Source organism: Oreochromis aureus, linkage group 8, assembly GCF_013358895.1.
Source record: "Oreochromis aureus strain Israel breed Guangdong linkage group 8, ZZ_aureus, whole genome shotgun sequence".
In the NCBI taxonomy this organism is placed as follows: domain Eukaryota; kingdom Metazoa; phylum Chordata; class Actinopteri; order Cichliformes; family Cichlidae; genus Oreochromis; species Oreochromis aureus.
Genome location: NC_052949.1, coordinates 17,303,749 through 17,321,023, shown reverse-complemented (window position 1 = coordinate 17,321,023; position 17,275 = coordinate 17,303,749). Strand labels below are relative to the sequence as shown.

At 40.9% G+C, this 17,275-nt stretch overlaps 2 protein-coding genes across 2 annotated transcripts; both read left to right on the top strand.

Annotated features, from left to right (window-relative positions):
* Window positions 1-173: 173 nt before the first annotated feature.
* Window positions 174-9,717, top strand: si:ch211-136m16.8. The gene is made up of 6 exons (XM_031749293.2): window positions 174-451; window positions 2,796-8,735; window positions 8,814-9,021; window positions 9,145-9,224; window positions 9,309-9,403; window positions 9,513-9,717. The coding sequence occupies exons 1-6, from the start codon at window positions 398-400 to the stop codon at window positions 9,574-9,576; spliced, it is 6,441 nt and encodes a 2,146-aa protein (XP_031605153.2). The 5' UTR covers window positions 174-397; the 3' UTR covers window positions 9,577-9,717.
* A 1,055-nt stretch (window positions 9,718-10,772) lies between these two features.
* LOC116327653 (cell wall protein RBR3-like) lies at window positions 10,773-17,010 on the top strand. The gene is made up of 9 exons (XM_031749295.2): window positions 10,773-10,961; window positions 11,426-14,291; window positions 14,463-14,508; window positions 14,672-14,821; window positions 15,308-15,397; window positions 15,575-15,694; window positions 15,962-16,084; window positions 16,471-16,542; window positions 16,782-17,010. Exons 2-9 carry the CDS (start codon window positions 11,535-11,537, stop codon window positions 16,829-16,831), a joined length of 3,408 nt encoding a protein of 1,135 aa, XP_031605155.1. The 5' UTR covers window positions 10,773-10,961; window positions 11,426-11,534; the 3' UTR covers window positions 16,832-17,010.
* Window positions 17,011-17,275: the final 265 nt, after the last annotated feature.

The following is a 17,275-nucleotide window of genomic DNA, read 5'->3' as shown; positions in this document are numbered from 1 at the left end:
AGCGCCGTTTCAGAGCAGCGCTTCGGTATCTGTCACAAAGTTTTACGAACTTTTTTTTTTCCTGTGGCCATGCTCATTATTCACATCCGCAAAGTCTGCAACACGTCTGCTTGTGTTAACGTGTGAATGTGTGTGTTAATCTGTCTCTTCCTCATTATCATACCCCGGACATATGTCAGTTCTAGGGGGAGGAAGTGAACGGCCACTAACAGCTGATGTGTTTCCATCCTGGACGCGCTTGGCTGCAACTTTCTGTTGACTTTCTGCCTGGTTGCAAAGACCGCTTAGGGGGGAAAAAACTAAAGTGACACGGTGCTTTGGTTTGTCCATGATTTATTTTTAATAACGAGAACGTCACGTCAGATGGTCAGAGAGTGACCGAGGAGGAAGCGTGAAGATGGACCCTGAAAGTCCCTTGTCCCGCGTGGAGAGAACTTTGTGGACAGTCTGGGTGAGAAGCCGTCATCATTTCAATCCAAACACGTAATGAAAGGAAAGATTTGTGTTTTAAACTTTTAAGTCCGTCAAACGTGGATGTAAATAGTCTGTCTTCCTGTGTGTCAGTGGGTCTCTCTCTCTCTCTCCCCCACATATCCGCCTACGTTATAGCAATGCTTACCCCCTCCCTTTTTCGGGGAGAGCGGGGAGGGGGGGGGGGTGTCTCTGAATCACTGGCATGTTCACGTCCAAGACAAAGAAGTCTTCTCAATTTTTATCTGAACCTGGCTGCAGGATTTATTTTTTTAAAATAATTCCTGAAAAGTAAAAACATTAAGTGCAAATCAAAGCTTAACTCAGTCCAAAGTTATCTTTTGTCCATCTCTTGGAACAGCTTCTCTGTTTTAGACAGAAGCTTTTATTAACAGCTGAAACCTTTTCTCCTTCAAATTGCACATTAACCTGCTGGATGCTGACTGAGAGATTATGATCATAGATCACAGCAGATCTGATTGCTCTGTTGGTCATCAGCTGGAGACTGTCTGCAGTTCTTTCTGAGAACTGATGCTTGTAATATGTGCGCTCCTTGCAGTTGCAGCATTAGTGAGATTCCTCACAATTCATCCCGGAGTGCAGTGACTGTTTGAGACTGTTATTACACAGGAGACAGTCTGACAAACAGGAAACACAGGTGTACCATTTACTGGGTTTAAATTTCAGAGTCCTGCTGTTATTGTTGTTCACTTCTGCTTAGGGTGCACTGATTGATGTTTCCTGTTTTGGGGTTTTGTTTTGTTTTGTTTCCAGCTATCACACCCATAGACTTTGGAAAGATCTGTCTGCCCATGTTAGGATGTCCCGCTGGTTGTCTGTTTTTTAAAACACATGTTAAAGCTAATTTGTACTACTTGGCTTTTAACCCAGAATGATAGTGCTGTGTTCTTACCTTGTAGTCATCACTGTTTATTGTCTTATCGCTGTGTGATGCTTTGCTGCTTCATACAGCACTTCATAAAACTCTGTTTCTTTTTTAAGTGCCCTTTAGATTAAAATATAAATGGATTGGATGTTTACTTATTTCACATTTCTGGTAGAGATGAACCCACATCAACCAACTAGTTCTTATGGCATCTACAAAACTTTCAGCTCCTTTCATCTCTTTATTTTGGATTCACATCTGCTTTTAAACCACTCTCGCTTCTCTCATCACCCTGGTTTTCAGACGTGCCAGGTAGTTATAGTCACAGTTTAGTAGCCTGACAGCTGGACTAAATAGCCATTGTGACACTTGATGATATACACTGAAAATAAACAGATACAGATGTTTTAAAGTCTGTTTCACCTGTTCAAGCAGGTGACCCATATTCTGGAGGCTTGAGTCTCCTCTCTAGGTGCTTGGGTTTGAGTCTGCTTACTCACACTCCTTCTCCCACTTCTGAGTCTATTGTGTGCACTGTTATGTCCAATAAAGGACAAGATGCCCTGAATACAATCAAACTTTGTTCTACTTGCTTGATAACAAGCGACACTGGCTACTTGCTGGTGAAAACACTGCTAAATGATACCATTTAGCAATGAACAGACAAATATGGGAAAGTTAGAGATAAAAGAAACAGCTACACAAAAGAAAATATCCAACTTGAGATCATCAAAAAAACATAAGTTGAAATAAATGCAGATTTTTCTCAGCGTAAACTAAATGCTATATGTTTGCCATGTTGTATTTATAAAATGTTTGTGTTTTGGTTAATCCTGTAAAGAACGGACCATGTTTTTTTTTTAACAGGAGTGTTTCTTGGAAATTTTAACAAATGAAACAAAAAATAATACTAATCTTTATGCAATTCCTTCATTTATTTGTTTGTTTGTTTGTTTGTTTGTTTGTTTGTTTGGTTAGTTGTTGTTTTTTTCCGGGGGGGGGGGCACTGACAGGGTTAAAGTCTATTACATAAAATCTTTTTTTCTTTACTACATCAGCAGCTAATGTAACTTATAATCAATGAAGTCAGGATTCCATGGAGGCCGGTCAGGTTCTTCCTGTTCATAGCTGTGTTTTGTGCATGGGAGTATTGTGGTGCTGAAACAGGAAAAGACTTCCCCGAAGTTTCTGCAAAGCTGGAAAGAAACCATTGTGTAAATAGCCTTGAATGCAGTGGCGCTAAGAGTCCTTAAATGCAACTTGTGCATCATTTTTAATGAAAACATGGGATATAGAAACTGCCTGGAATGACTGAAAATAAATCAATGCAGGAAAAACAAATATATTCACACTTTTGTCTTTTGTTGAATTTTATTGATGCTGCAAATTAAAGTGTTACATAATGCAAATTTCTTTTTCTTTCCTTTTTTTTTCTCAGTACTACATAACTGGAGCTGTAAACAGATTCATCAGGCCACAGCCCGCTGACACTGTCAACAATGACCCAAACACAAATCAGGAATCTGCAGCTGAAATCAAGCACCCTCCCTCTGACTCAGCAGACGGTCACAGCAGCAGAGGAGGCGTCGAGGAGGAGCAGCTTGTCGCAACATCCTCTCTGCTGAGCTCGTCTCACCCCATCGTCGAATGGGAACGTTGCACCACAGAAATCGACTTAGGGGTTGATGAGGAAAGCATGCAGTACAAAACCCAGCTGAGAAAAGTCGACGAGAGCAAAGAGGATGGTGAGGGCAAGAGAGAGGAACAGCGCAGAAAGACAGGAAATGATAATTCAAATGATTCAAGAGCAAAAGAAGACGAACGAGAGACGATGGAGATCGAAAAAATGGGCACTTGTGCAGGACTTGTGGAGCCTGGAAATGATGAACGTGAACATGCCACTTCTGGAACACAAACTTTTTCCGGGGTTGCAATATGCCAAAAAAGAACTGAGGAGGAAACTGATGCTGAGAATGCAACAGTGAGATTAGGGTTGCCCGCTGATCATCTAACAAAGGAGGAAAATATGAAAGAAACCCAAGTAAAAGAAGAAAAGGATCAAACGCATGATAAAGAGAAGGAAAACCTTGAAGCAGAAGACACTGAGAGAAAAGAAGAAGATGATGATAAACTGCGCAGTGAAGATGAGCGAGAGTTAGAAGCAGAAAACGCTGAGGTAAAAGCATGCATAGCTACAGGTATAAGTCCAGATGATGTGGATCACATGCACAAAGGAGAGGCAGAGGTACAGCAGCATGATGCAGTGTTACTGGATGATCATTCAGGAAGGGAGGAACTTGTTAAAGAAACCCAACTGAAGGAAGAAAATGATAAAGCAGATCATGAAGAGGAACAAGATTCAGAAGCAAAAACAACTGAAGTAGCAGAGGAATATAACAACATGCACTGTGAAAATGACAATTTGGAAGCAGAAAGCAACGAGTTCAAAGTATGCATAGCAAAAAGTCCAAATAAAGAGGATTACGTACACAAAGGGGAAGGAGAGGTAGAAAAGAATGATGCGATGACACCAGATCATCATCCAAGAGAGGACGAAATTATCAAAGACACCCAAATAAAGGAAGAAGATGAAACAGTTGACCATGAAGAAGAGCGAGATTTAGAAGCAGACACAGAGATAAACGTGTGCAGTATCAAAGATTTAAGTCCAGAAGATGAGGCTCATAGGTACGACGGAGACGCAGAGGTACAGAAGAATGATGCAGTGACACTGGATGATCATCCAAGAGAGGATGAAATTACTAAAGAAACTCAGTTAGAGGAAGAAGATGATAAAATGCAGCATGAAGATGAACAAGATTTAGAAGCAGAAGACACTGAGGTGCAAGTGTGCATAACTACAGATATTAGTCCAGTACTGGATGATCACAAGCAGGAAACAGAAGCCGAGTTACAGAAAACTGATGCAGCGACACTGGATGATCATCCAAGAGAGGATGAAACAAAAGAAACTCAGTTAGAGGAAGAAGATGATAAACTGCTGCATGAACATGAGCAAGATTTGGAAGCAGAAGACACTGAGATAAAAGTGTGCATTAGCACAGGTTTAAGTCTAAATGATGATGATAATGATCACCTGCAGGAAATAGAGTCTGAAGTACAGAAGAATGATGCAGTGACCCCGGATGAACATCCAAGAGAGGATGAAATGTTCAAAGAAGACAACTTAAAGGAAGAAGATGAAAAAACAGATCGTGCAGATGAACAAGATTTGGAAGCAGAAGACACTGAGATACCAGAAGAAGATGATAAAACAGACTATGAAGATGAACAGCATTTAGGAGCAGAGGGCACTGAGGTCCAACTGTGCATAACTACAGATATTAGTCCAGTACTGGATGATCACAAGCAGGAAACAGAAGCCGAGTTACAGAAAACTGATACAGCGACACTGGATGATCATCCAAGAGAGGATGAAACAAAAGAAACTCAGTTAGAGGAAGAAGATGATAAACTGCTGCATGAACATGAGCAAGATTTGGAAGCAGAAGACACTGAGATAAAAGTGTGCATTAGCACAGGTTTAAGTCTAAATGATGATGACAATGATCACCTGCAGGAAATAGAGTCTGAAGTACAGAAGAATGATGCAGTGACCCCGGATGAACATCCAAGAGAGGATGAAATGTTCAAAGAAGCCCACCTAAAGGAAGAAGATGAAAAAACAGATCATCCAGATGAACGAGATTTGGAAGCAGAACACACTGAGATTAAAGTGTCCATTAGCACAAGTTTAAGTCCCGATGATGATGATAATGATCGCATGGAAGAAATAGAGTCTGAAGTACAGCAGAATGATGCAGTGACACTAGATGAACATCCAAGAGAGGATGCGATTACTAAAGAAACCCAGTTAGAGGAAGAAGATGATAAAATGCAGCATGAAGATGAACAAGATTTGGAAGCAGAAGACACTGAAGTACCAGAGGAAGATGATAAAACAGACTATGAAGATAAAAAGCATTTAGGAGCAGAGGGCACTGAGATTAAAGTGTCCATTGGCACAAGTTTAAGTCCCGATGATGATGATAATGATCGCCTGGAAGAAATAGAGTCTGAAGTACAGAAGAATGATGCAGTGACACTGGATGAACATCCAAGAGAGGATGAAACCAAAGAAACCCAGTTAGAGGAAGAAGATGATAAACTGCAGCATGAAGATGAACAAGATTTGGAAGCAGAGGGCGCTGAGGTCCAACTGTGCATGACTACAGATATAAGTCCAGTACTGGATGATCACAAGCAGGAAACAGAAGCCGAGTTACAGAAAACTGATACAGTGACCCCGGATGATCATCCAATAGAAGATGAAATGTTCAAAGAAGACAACTTAAAGGAAGAAGATGAAAAAACAGATCATGCAGATGAACAAGATTTGGAAGCAGAAGACACTGAAGTACCAGAAGAAGATGTTAAAACAGACTATGAAGATGAACAGCATTTAGGAGCAGAGGGCACTGAGGTCCAACTGTGCATAACTACAGATATAAGTTCAGTACTGGATGATCATAAGCAGGAAACTGAGGCTGAGGTACAGAAAACTGATACAGCGACACTGGATGATCATCCAATAGAAGATGAAAGCAAAGAAACTCAATCAGAGGAAGAAGATGATAAACTGCAGCATGAAGATGAACAAGATTTAGAGCCAGAAACTGTTGAGGCAGCAGAGGACGATGATAAAACCGACACTGAGATGAAAGTGTGCATAGGTACAGATATAAGTCCAGAAGAGGAGGCAGAGGTACAGAAAAATGATGTAATGACACTGGAAGATCTTCCAATGACAGATAACATTATTAAAGAAACCGAGTTAAAGGAAGAAGATGATAAAACGCAGCATGAAGATGAACAAGGTTTAGATTCAGAAGCCTGTGATGTTGTGCTACAGCTGGACTCCGAAAATGTAATCAAATCAGAGGAGAAAACAAGTCAAGTTGAGAATCAGCTCTCAGCCTTTGGAGACCAGCCAGATACATCAGTGGATATGCTCACTGTTATCACAAAATCTTATGCGATGACTCATAGCAGTGAAAATGATGAAGGTGAGAAAGAGAAGGGGGTTGAGACAGAGCAGCCTGCCGCCAACGAGACAACAGAAGTGCCAGATCTGGACGAGAACATCGGAACAGAAGCAGAAGACACTGAAGGAGAAAATCTTTTAACTGAATATGATTTATCCGGTAAAGAAGCTGCACTGAAGACTACTTCACAGCTGCACACAGCTGGATTCACAGATAAATACGAGGAGGATGTGAGCATCCCAGGGACAGTAACAGATATTTCAGCAGAAGAGAGACTCATTGATCAAGATCAAGAAAAAAAGGAGAGCGTCTCCAGTGAAGCCTACACCGGAGAATTTTACAGCGAAATTATACATTCAAGCACCTCAGTTACAGTAAAGCCCGAAGGCGAGACTACGCAGGAAACGGACGAAGAATTTAAAAACACTCCCCCGGGGATCAGTGAAGGCCAGTGTGCCGTGCTGCAGGAACTAAATACTCCAACATGTGAGGAAATTCAAGAGGGAGTTTCCAAATATAACAATGAGCTTCGGGGGGCCGATGAAAATACAACACAAAGGTTCCTGGAAGCAGGAGATTGTGAGGAAATCCCGGCAACTCAATTACCAGAAGAGGTGGAGAGCGGAGATCAGGAGAGCCTTGAAAACAGTGGCTGCAGGACTGCAGCTGACTATTTACTGCTGAAGGAGTCCATGGAAGAGAAACAAGAAAGCAAAGAAGAGACTGAGACGAGCTTTGGTTTGTTTGTGGAGGAGCACGAGGGAACACCGGACCTTGAACTAGAGGCAGAGAGAAAGCTTGTTGGAGGAGTAATTCAAGAATCAGGACTTGACAAGGAAGAAGGAAAATTACTGACAAGTTCAATGAAGACAGAGGTGACTGGAACACATCTTGGTTTAGTGGACGAGACGGAGAGGAGATCAGAAGGGCTGCACGATGATGGCAGCGGATCTACAGGAGGTGACTGTGAAACAAGAGAAGCGGTTGCAGCAGCAGAAGTGGTTGAATTCGTCATTCAGGAATCAGTAGCAGCCATAAAGTTGGACCAAAGCATCAGCAGGCCATTAAGTTTACAAGAAGACACGAGTGAGTATGGGTCTGTGAGACCCTCAGCTGAAACTGAGCCTATATCAGTTGATGATAGCTCTGTTGAAATGCAAGATAAAGCCACTGAAAAAGAAGGAAGGGGTTGTGAAGATGAAGAGGAGGAAGCAGAAGATGGAATCCAGACCTTAAATGAAATTGATCTACAGATAACTAAAGAAACTGCAGGTGAGCTAATCACAGAAACAGGAGGAACAGAGAGTCCTCTGAATGCAGAATTGGAAATAACTCAAAACTCTGAGACTCAGGAGATAAACAATCAGTCCCCACACAGAGCACTTGAGATAAGTGAGACACAAATAATAGTAGCTGAAACAGCTGACGAACCCAGACCAGAGGATTTGCCAGTGACGTCATCAGAGGGAAAAGGTGGCTCAGTCAGTGGATATCAAGATGTGATTGATGAAGAAATCCTTGACTTGTCGATTGAGACGGTGATGTCAGAGGACACTGATGAGATTAAACAGGAAGAGCCCAAGCCAGGGCAGCTATTGGACGACAAAACAGACACTTTAAATGAGGAGCGAGGTGAAACATCAACAGAGAATGAGATAGTGTCACTAGCAGAGGCCATTTGTAGGGAATCTGAGGCCATAAGTGACACAGAAATGTCTTCGTCAACTGTGGAGTCTGGATTTCTGGACCAATCTCTCAGTGAATCGTGTATTCAGAGCAGCGAGACTCAGCTGCTGAAATCAACGAGCACTGACTCTCTCCAGGGGATCCATGACCTGGTGGTTAGCGTGTCCACAGACATCTTTGATGATATCACACAACCTCAAACTCAGGACTTACTGACAAAGGAATCAGCCGAGGCGGAGAAGGAATCGGTCGCTGACATAGAAGCTCAATCACTTCTAAATCAGGAATCTCCAGAAAAAGCAGAAGAAAGAGCTGAAACATTAGAGACTGAAAGTGGATCACAGAAAGCGTATGAGGATGTTGAAGAAGAAGCAGATGTAACAAAAATGACAACACAGAGCGCTCCTTCGCACGACAAGAAGGTAGAAGCTGAGGAGGAGCATCCTGAGGTAACCGCGTCTGATTCTTCAGATGAACTCAAACCCGCTGAGTCTGAAGAATCTGAAAGCGACTCACAAAATGAACCTGAGAAGGACACACTGAATTTGTCCTCACTGGATAGACCACAGCCTGCACATTCATCGTTATTCCCTGTGCTAAACGAGGCCCAGGTGGCCAAAGAGCCAACAATCGAATCTGAGAATAAGGTATTGTTTCTATATGGCATAAAAAAAAATTTGATTGAAATCAAACAGTGTTCATAACAGACTTTTTGGGCATTACAGGTGGATGGCCCTGTGCTGGACTTTGCTGTGCAAAGGTCACGAATTGCTGTTAAGAACCCTCGTGTAAGGCCACCTAAAAATCCCCGCTCCCTGCTCCATATGCCCTCAGAGGAACCCACACCCACACCTACACCATCTTCGCGTTTGCCGGTCAAACTCCCTGGAGGTGTGCCTTTAGGAGGCATAGGTATTGGAATAAAACTCCCTGGTAGGTCACTCATGATACACGAGTCTCAGTATCTTAGTCTTGATAGTCTATTAAGAATTTCTTAGGTCTTTATTTCCTGTTATTTTCAGAACTTTCAAATAATTTCACGTTTGCTTTTCTTAGGGCTCGGTGCTGGATTTCCTGTTTTAAAAAAGACACAGCGGGCAGTGAGAGATGAAAATACCCAGGAAACAGTGTCACAGGTACTGCTAAGTGTTTAAATACCTGTTTTTTTCTCTTAAGTTAAGATATATATGTGTATCATTAAAATGACGGAATTACCGCAGGAACCTGAAACAAAGCCAGAGGAAAAGAGCGACGCTCCCCCACAGGAGGAGGAGGCACCGAAGAAGCCTAAATGGATGCCACCAAAACATCCCGGGTAAGGATGGCAACAGCAAAACAAAAAAAAAACAGTCCCCAGAAAAGAGACTTCCTGTTTTCTGACTTTTTTTTAAATGTATTTATTTATTTTTCTCCTGTGTCCACAGAGGATTTGGAAATCCCCTGATGGCAGAGCTAAAGACCAAACTGAAGAAAACACCAAAGGAGTGAGAAACTCAGTGGCTGCGTGCAAATACCTGAATGTAATATACGTATGGTTTTATTTTTGTGTACCGAGAAATTGTCCTTCATGTCCCCTACTTGTTCAGTGTAATTTGTAAAATAAACATAAACTTTCTTGCATGAAAACAGTGTTGATACCATTAATCTCAATTTTTTTAAAAAAAACAAAAAAACAAAGAAACACAAGTTCCCTTGTATGAGCAGTTTAAGAAAATATTCCTTCTCCAAACTGTTCAACCTGAGTTGCCACTCCAGTAAACTCATTTCTAACCCCTACTCTATTTCTTTTTCTAAATGTCTATTCAAACATGGTAGAACAGTTTGAATTGACATTTCTATTATGCACAATGTGGAAAACTAAAGGGGAATCTAAACAGAAACAGATCAGAGAGCTTCGCATAATGTTATAATGAATGCTGTTTTAAACCTAATGGAGGAGTGGTGTCAGACAGATGTCTGGAGGCCAGAATCGCCACAGGAAACAATGCAGCCCACTGGATGACTTTGGAAAATGGGAAGGCCATAAATTTTGGACTTCTGACTGTCTTTTAATAAGTTGTAGAACTCTTTCTACTGATAAAGAGCTTCCCCCACATGTATACCCACAGTCATATATATTACACTAAAGTAATGATGCATAAGCAATTAAATGGCAGGGAAGTTCCTTATACTACAGAAATTTATATCTTTTTACAGTGTGTCCATTGTTTAAAAGGAACTAAATGACAGGAGCAGTTAAATGCTGTTATATGACCTCTAAATCATAGAGATATTTCTGTTTTGGGATTTTTTTTTTAAATTTTTTTTACAACGATCCCAATGAGCTTTTGCTATATTTTACACATGTATTTCTTCTAATTTAAGCCCAAACAGTCATATTGGCACTTTCTTTCATTTACTATAGCAGCATTTCTCTATGATGTAGAAAAACTGAGACGTACTGTTGAAATTGCATTCCTTTTTTACATTAAGATGGATTATATGTGTAGTCAACCTTATTTACACACTGATAGAAAGGGGCGTTTCACTGGCCCGGCCCACTTAAGCACACTTTAAAGGTCACGAAATGTTTTCAAAACAACGTTAGATGGCACTGTAGCGCTATCGTCTGTGCATGAACACTAATTCACGATTAAACACAGAAGAAGAATCCTTGCGTTATGATTGGTGTAAATCATCCAATGAGCGTGAAGGAAACTGACATTTTGAACTAGAGAGGCGCTTCGTTGGTTAACAGGATAAAAGTTTCAGAGTTTATGCTGATACTTATTTTGTAGTGTCCGTATCCGTATTTGTCTTATCAGACCAGAATCTCGTTGAGACTAAAATAGTTTCGCATCTATAAACATCCGCTAAGAAGTGCGTGTTTACAGGTAAGTAGAGCTGGTTCCGTTCTTCTAACAAACGTTACAAGGTTTTAGCCTAGCCTTCAAGATGATCTCATGCTCAGAGCATTACATGAATGAAATAACTATTTACCGTAAATTTGACATAGTAAACAATCGGAGAGCAATGTTTTCCACCTAAAACTGCCGTGATCTCTACGTTACAAACCCCATCTGTGATCCTAAGCTATGATGTTGCTGTATGCGTTACCTAAGCTCTAGTTTTACCGGTTTAAAATAAATGTTTTGGGTGGGGGTTAACATTAGAAACTCAGCACAAGTATAGATTACATGGTCTTCCATTACTGTCGGTGCTAAATTGCATTTTGATTTTGCTGTTTTAATATGTAGTTTGTATAAATAAAATAGCTGTAAAATAATTCAGCATTGAGTCATTTTCATCCAGTTGTCTACATATGCCAATAAAGTCGAGTTCTGTTTTCTTATTTTAGGCACAGGGAGTCTGAGACAGCTGGTAATATGTGTGGCGTCTGAGTATTGTCCTCTGTTTTAAATAAGAAGCCTTTCATTTATTCTGTGAGAGAAGAAGCATCACCATCCATGGCCAACAAACCAGCCGGGCGAGGCTTATACATTCAGGAAAATCCAGATGCCGATGAGTGCTGTGAAAACATTCCACCCGGGGGCACTGTTAAAGCTGGGACTTCTAAACTCAAATGGCCCCATGAAGAAAACAAGCCTCTTTCTGACACCTGTATCTTTTCAACCCCTGCTCCAACAAGCAGCAAGCCAAAGTCACGGATTTCTTTCCAGTCTGCTCTGACACCAATTTTAAAATACTTAAATATCGCCAACAAATCTCCAGAAATTTCAACACATGAAAATAATCGTCGTCAGACACTTTCTCTTTTCTCCTTTGGTACAGCCACAGCAGATTGTCAAGAATCAACAAAAGGTTCTGTCCAACAGTTAAACTCAGATCCCCCTAGTAGCTATTCTGGGCAATTATTCAGTGGCATGGATGGTCCTGTGTCCTTTCTAGGTGATGAATGCTTGCCAGAAGTGACTCTATTTGATTCTACTTGTGATTCTACCATACAGCTTACTAGAAATGACTCCCCTGCCCCTGACAGCGCACCTGCATCTTCTGCGAGCACAAACCCTGAAATAAATATTCCTGAAATCCATCCTCCTGATCTTTCAGAACATACGGCGACAACAGATATTACAGACCCGGATGTCAAAATGATTGATGCCTCTCAGAACAAGCAACAAGCTCCAGTCCCATGGCTGATACTTGACAAATTCTTGCCAGAAATTACTCTCCTTGATGTTACACATGATTCACCATTATCACCAGAAGAACAGTCATTCTCTATGGATGTAACTCAGGATCTTCCACCGCTTGATTTGAAACTTGACAGGTCTTTGTTGGAGCTCAGTGGAAAAACTGCAGCACAGCCTAGCAGTTCAGATGTCATCTCGGGCGAAAAATTGCCAAGTACAAGTGTACAATCCGACAAGTGTGTGGAGGAAAGCACAGCAAAAACCTCTTTGGATGTAACTCAGGACATTAGTGTGGGAAGTGTTTTGGAAAACAGCAAATCTTCATCAGAGCCCAGTGAATGTAATATAGAGATGAGTCAAGCATCAGCAGGGGGAAATCCTGCCAATATTACTCGAGAAATAATATCTTCTAGTGACATATCTGCACACTCTAATATGGAGTCCAGCGCTAATCAAAAAGTTACCTCGGAGATCCGGGAAGAACCTGTGGAGTCTTCTGATACACTTGAAGCTAACAATAAAGAGCTGATTGCCAGCCATGAAACAAAGTCAGCCAGCAAGCCCAGTGGACAAAATATGAAGATGAGCTCAGCATCACCTGATAATACATTCAGCAGCCAACCAACTAATATTACACATGACATAACCTTGTCCAGTGACACGTCAGCTCAGAGTGTAAGGTCTACATCTAATATGGAGTGTAACAGTAGTCAAAAGAACGTCACCTCAGAAATTGTAGAATCTTGTCACAAAGTAAACGATGAGGACACTGAGCTGAAAAACTATGCGACACAGCCATGCCCAAAAGCATCAGACTCCGGGAATGGGACATTTAATGTCGTGCAGGCCGCTGATCTGAGCGTGTCTACTGATTTAAATCCTACTGCTTCAGTTTCCCACTCTCAGAATAAGACACTTGATCTTCCTCCATTTAATGTAAGCTGCACCAAAGATGGGACTTCAGGTCAGGCAGGTTTTGGCACCATTGAAACAGCCCCCATCACAAATCAAAATTGCTCATTTTTAAAGGAATGTGCTCCATTTGCTGTGCAGAACACCACCTTTGAAAAGCATTCCCTGCAAAAATGCAGTGGCAGCACAGCATTAGGGGAAGACCTCAAGAACAACACCTTTGATTCTCAACCACCTTCCAAGAAGAGCGACACAATAACTTTGTTGGAAACAGTCCAGAGTGAAAGTAGCCAAAATGCTTCAAAGCCTAATAGCACAATAACTCTGACAGAAATCAGCTCAAATGACGGTCACCAAAGTGCTTCCAAGCCAAATGGAACAATAAATTTATCAGAGGCGAACCCGAGTGACGGTCACCACAATACCTCCAGGCAAAACGGCACCATAACTTTGTCAGAGACAAGCTCATGCGACATCCGCCCGAGGTCTTCAGAGAAGCCCTCCACACCTGAACTCAGTAATCTAACCAATAGCCTTAAAGACAACAATATTGACGTTGCCCCTGAACCATCAAAGCATAATGTGTCGACAGATGCTAAGGGCCATAGTGCCAAGGAGGTTGAAACCCATGATGACGCTTCTGAAGGTGGTAGCTGTGAGACTAAAGATCTTTCAGGTCTGCCTGTGGTGGGCGGGCTCTCCGATTCTTTAAACCGTCAAAGCTTTGGTATGGTGAACCACAAAGCCAAGTCTTTCGATTTGGATGACACCCTGGATTTAAAGACAGACTTCTTGATTACTTCAACACCAATGACTAGCTGTAAAATATTCAACTTGAACACTGAGCAAGTTGAGGGTTTACACATAGGAGCACAGAAGAAGCTGTACACAGATGGTCCTGGGAAGCCAGCTGATCAGGTGCCATCAGACCCTCCATCAAACCTCATCTGTGACCGTAAAACATTCTTGAAACAGCCAGCTGCTAAATCCCTTTGCCCTCCTCCGAAAGCTGGAGCTCAGCTGATGAAATCAAAGTCACATTCCTCAATTCCAGCCAGGTTGAATACAGTGGCATCCAACTTACCTACGAAAAGACAAAGAACCCAAGCTGAAGCTTCAAGAAACACTGCTGCCACTGCCCCTGATGCACCCCAGGGGGTAGGATTTAAATGTTTGCAAAATGTTGATATTACCATCTGAGAACATGAACACAGGTTGAACCTATTAGTTATTATTTGTTAAATTTTATTTTGTACTGATTAAAAGCTGTACATCCATGTACTTGACAGTCTGTCGTTAACGTCCTCTTTTCGTGTGTGTGTATTTAAGACCACAGGAGTAACATCCTGCTACAACCTGCGTGCTACAGCAACAGGTAGGAAGTGTATACCTTTGTTTTTAGAAAGGTTTGCATAGGTCCCAGTTTTGTTATTTCCATAATCATGTGTTTAATAACCTCAGTGTAACTATGTACTGTATCTGTGTGTTCGCACGGTGCGTCCGGGGTATCTCTGTCTTCCCCTTTGTACCAATACCAGGATCCAAGCTGCCTGCTTGTGGCTCACAAAGATCGCAGCTTAGTGGAATCCCATCAGGGATCCAGAGAGCTACTATGTGCCTTAGGCCACCTTTAACAGGAAGCAGTACAGCAATTTCTTCAAGTACCGACAAGCTCTGTGGACCTACAGGTACTCACACATTTGTCAAAGTGTATCTGTACATTAGAAAGTTTCAATTTGCCCTCACTTCAGATACACAGTAAAGTTGCCTTTCTTCTGATACTCGAGGGGAAAAAAAATTGATAAAAATGCAGCTGATGCCAAACTTCTAGGTGTTTTCTGGTTTAATATTGCCTTCTTGTTCTTGAGTGTAACTAGTGGTTTTGCACCTCGTTGTAAACTCTCTGTATTTCCATTTATAAATGGCTTCTCTTGACTGGAGCTCTTGACAATAATACCTCTACTTCCTCCAGCGTGTTGTTGACTTTGGTAGATGTTGTGAAGTTGTTTTGTTTTTAACCATGGAAATAATTCTGTGATCATCTGCTTTAGTTGTCTTCTGTGGTCTTTCAGGTTTTTTATAGAGAAAGAAATTACTGTAGAAATGTATCTGATTTTTGTGAAAGATGTGTTCATTTATTTTTCTGTAACAGTTTCTCCTTTTTGTCTGCATAGCAACTAACCCTGTGACCAAGACTTCACAAGCAAAGAAGCACCCTCTAACCAGAGCTGAAAGTTTGCTAGTGTCAAAGAGGAAGAAAATGGGTAAATAAATAAGAAAAGCATGCCCTAGTATTGCAGCCTTTTTAACAGCTTTGTTTGGTATTTTTGGTATTTGCATGAAACTTATGCAGCTTGAAACCTAAGTGTAAGTGTACAGTCATGTAGATTTTTCTGTGCCCAGTAAATGGACAAAACCTAACTTTTTTCCACCCTTTGCAGATGCTTCCAATCCATGCAATAGTGTTGAAGCTCCAGTATCTGCCTGTGATGCTACAAACAAAGCCACAATCCTCAAGCAGCCCAGTAAGAGAGCTTTGCCTGCCAAAGCTCAAGGAGAAGGTATGTTGGAAATTTACTGGAATTTCTGCACTTGAAACTTGTGACATGGTCTGAACTGTATCTAAGTCACAGGAATAGAACGGTACCTCACTGTGTTCGCTAAAGATAAACTAATCAGTGCAGATTTCCTGATATGCCAAAGGGTTTGTTGGCTTTTTCCACTAGCTGTTGGGCAGTTGGCCAAAGATTGATGTGATTTATGCTGCTGAACAGCTTCACGAGCGCAGTAACCTGTAGCGAGCTCCTGTGGTGCTTTCATGCTTTCAGAGGCTGCAGTGCCAGCATGTATGAGTGAACCCTCAAAAGCGTGTAATGCTCCCAGCAGAGCCAGGGCCCTGAAGCAGCCGGGAATCAGCAATAAAGCACTACTACCTAAAACCCAAATCCACAGTAAGTTGAGAGTGCTGAGGAGACAAGTCTCAGCTGTGTAATTTCTAGTGGACTGTTGGTACCCAGAACCATTGTGGTTGTTTTGTGTTTATTAAAATCACGTGTTCATGTTGTCTGAAGGTTACTTTTATTCTGTGTTGTTATTATTACTTGTTAATTGGATTTTAATTTCATGTCATACAATTGTGAACATTAAACGACAACAACAACTGACACAAGATTGTTAAGTCCTATGTATTCATACAATGTCCCAGTATATCAATTGCTATTTAAAGACAGGGCATGCATTAAGGCAATGGTGAAAATAATTAGCATAGACTGTAAATTGGTGGGCGTTACAATTTCCCATTTGTCCTCTTTAATTAATGATGCAAACTGTTTTTCAGGTTGTGCAAAATGTGCTGAGCTTGAAGAACAACTTAAACTGATATCAGAAGAAAACACAAGGCTGAAAGAAGGTATCACATGGCCTGTTACTGTGGTTATATGGGTCTAATTTGTAGAAATTATTAAGAAGTCAGGAGTCATTACAACATTACAACTTAAAGAATTTGGACTTTACTCAATCAAATCATATCATATACTCAGTATTATCAAGTGATCCTCTTTTTTTTCCTTTTTGGTTATGTTATTTATGTTACACAAGCAATCTTTTATTGTAGGAACATAATTAAGTTTTCCTCTTTTTCTCTTCTAGAGTTGCTGAAATACACTAAACAAGATGTCCCAGTGAAATCCCGGTGTTAATACTTTAAAGCATATCTGCTGTTTTAAAATGTTAATAATTACATAAAATAATTTACTCACTGAAGTAGAAATGTTTTTTGTTTTGTTTTTTCTATTTTGCAGTGAGGATGAGATTTTGTCTGTTTGTGTGTTTAACATTACACTGTTTATTTTCATCTCTAATAAATTTAATAATATGTGTCGGTCTTTAATTTGGTTGGTCTAACACTTTGGAGTGTGCTCTGCTGGGAGGATACATTTGAACACCTTTTTTTCACTTTACAGTATTTAGAAATTTCAGTCTTTGCGATTTAGAATTACTGCACTCAAATACTGATACTCATTGTCAAGCTGCCAGGTATAAATAAAACATCAGCATATTCAGCACGCATAGCTACTGGCATTCCACCACTGAAATTAAATATTGTATAATAGATTAATATTCTATTGTTAAAAATATTGAAT

Coding starts and splice junctions, on each gene's coding strand:
- si:ch211-136m16.8 (XM_031749293.2), top strand. CDS start 398: ATGGACCCTGAAAGTCCCTTGTCCCGCGTGGAGAGAACTTTGTGGACA. Junction 9,225..9,308: donor CCCAGGAAACAGTGTCACAG/GTACTGCTAAGT, acceptor GAATTACCGCAG/GAACCTGAAACAAAGCCAGA. Junction 9,404..9,512: donor ATGCCACCAAAACATCCCGG/GTAAGGATGGCA, acceptor CTGTGTCCACAG/AGGATTTGGAAATCCCCTGA.
- LOC116327653 (XM_031749295.2), top strand. CDS start 11,535: ATGGCCAACAAACCAGCCGGGCGAGGCTTATACATTCAGGAAAATCCA. Junction 14,292..14,462: donor CCCCTGATGCACCCCAGGGG/GTAGGATTTAAA, acceptor TGTGTATTTAAG/ACCACAGGAGTAACATCCTG. Junction 14,509..14,671: donor CCTGCGTGCTACAGCAACAG/GTAGGAAGTGTA, acceptor TACCAATACCAG/GATCCAAGCTGCCTGCTTGT.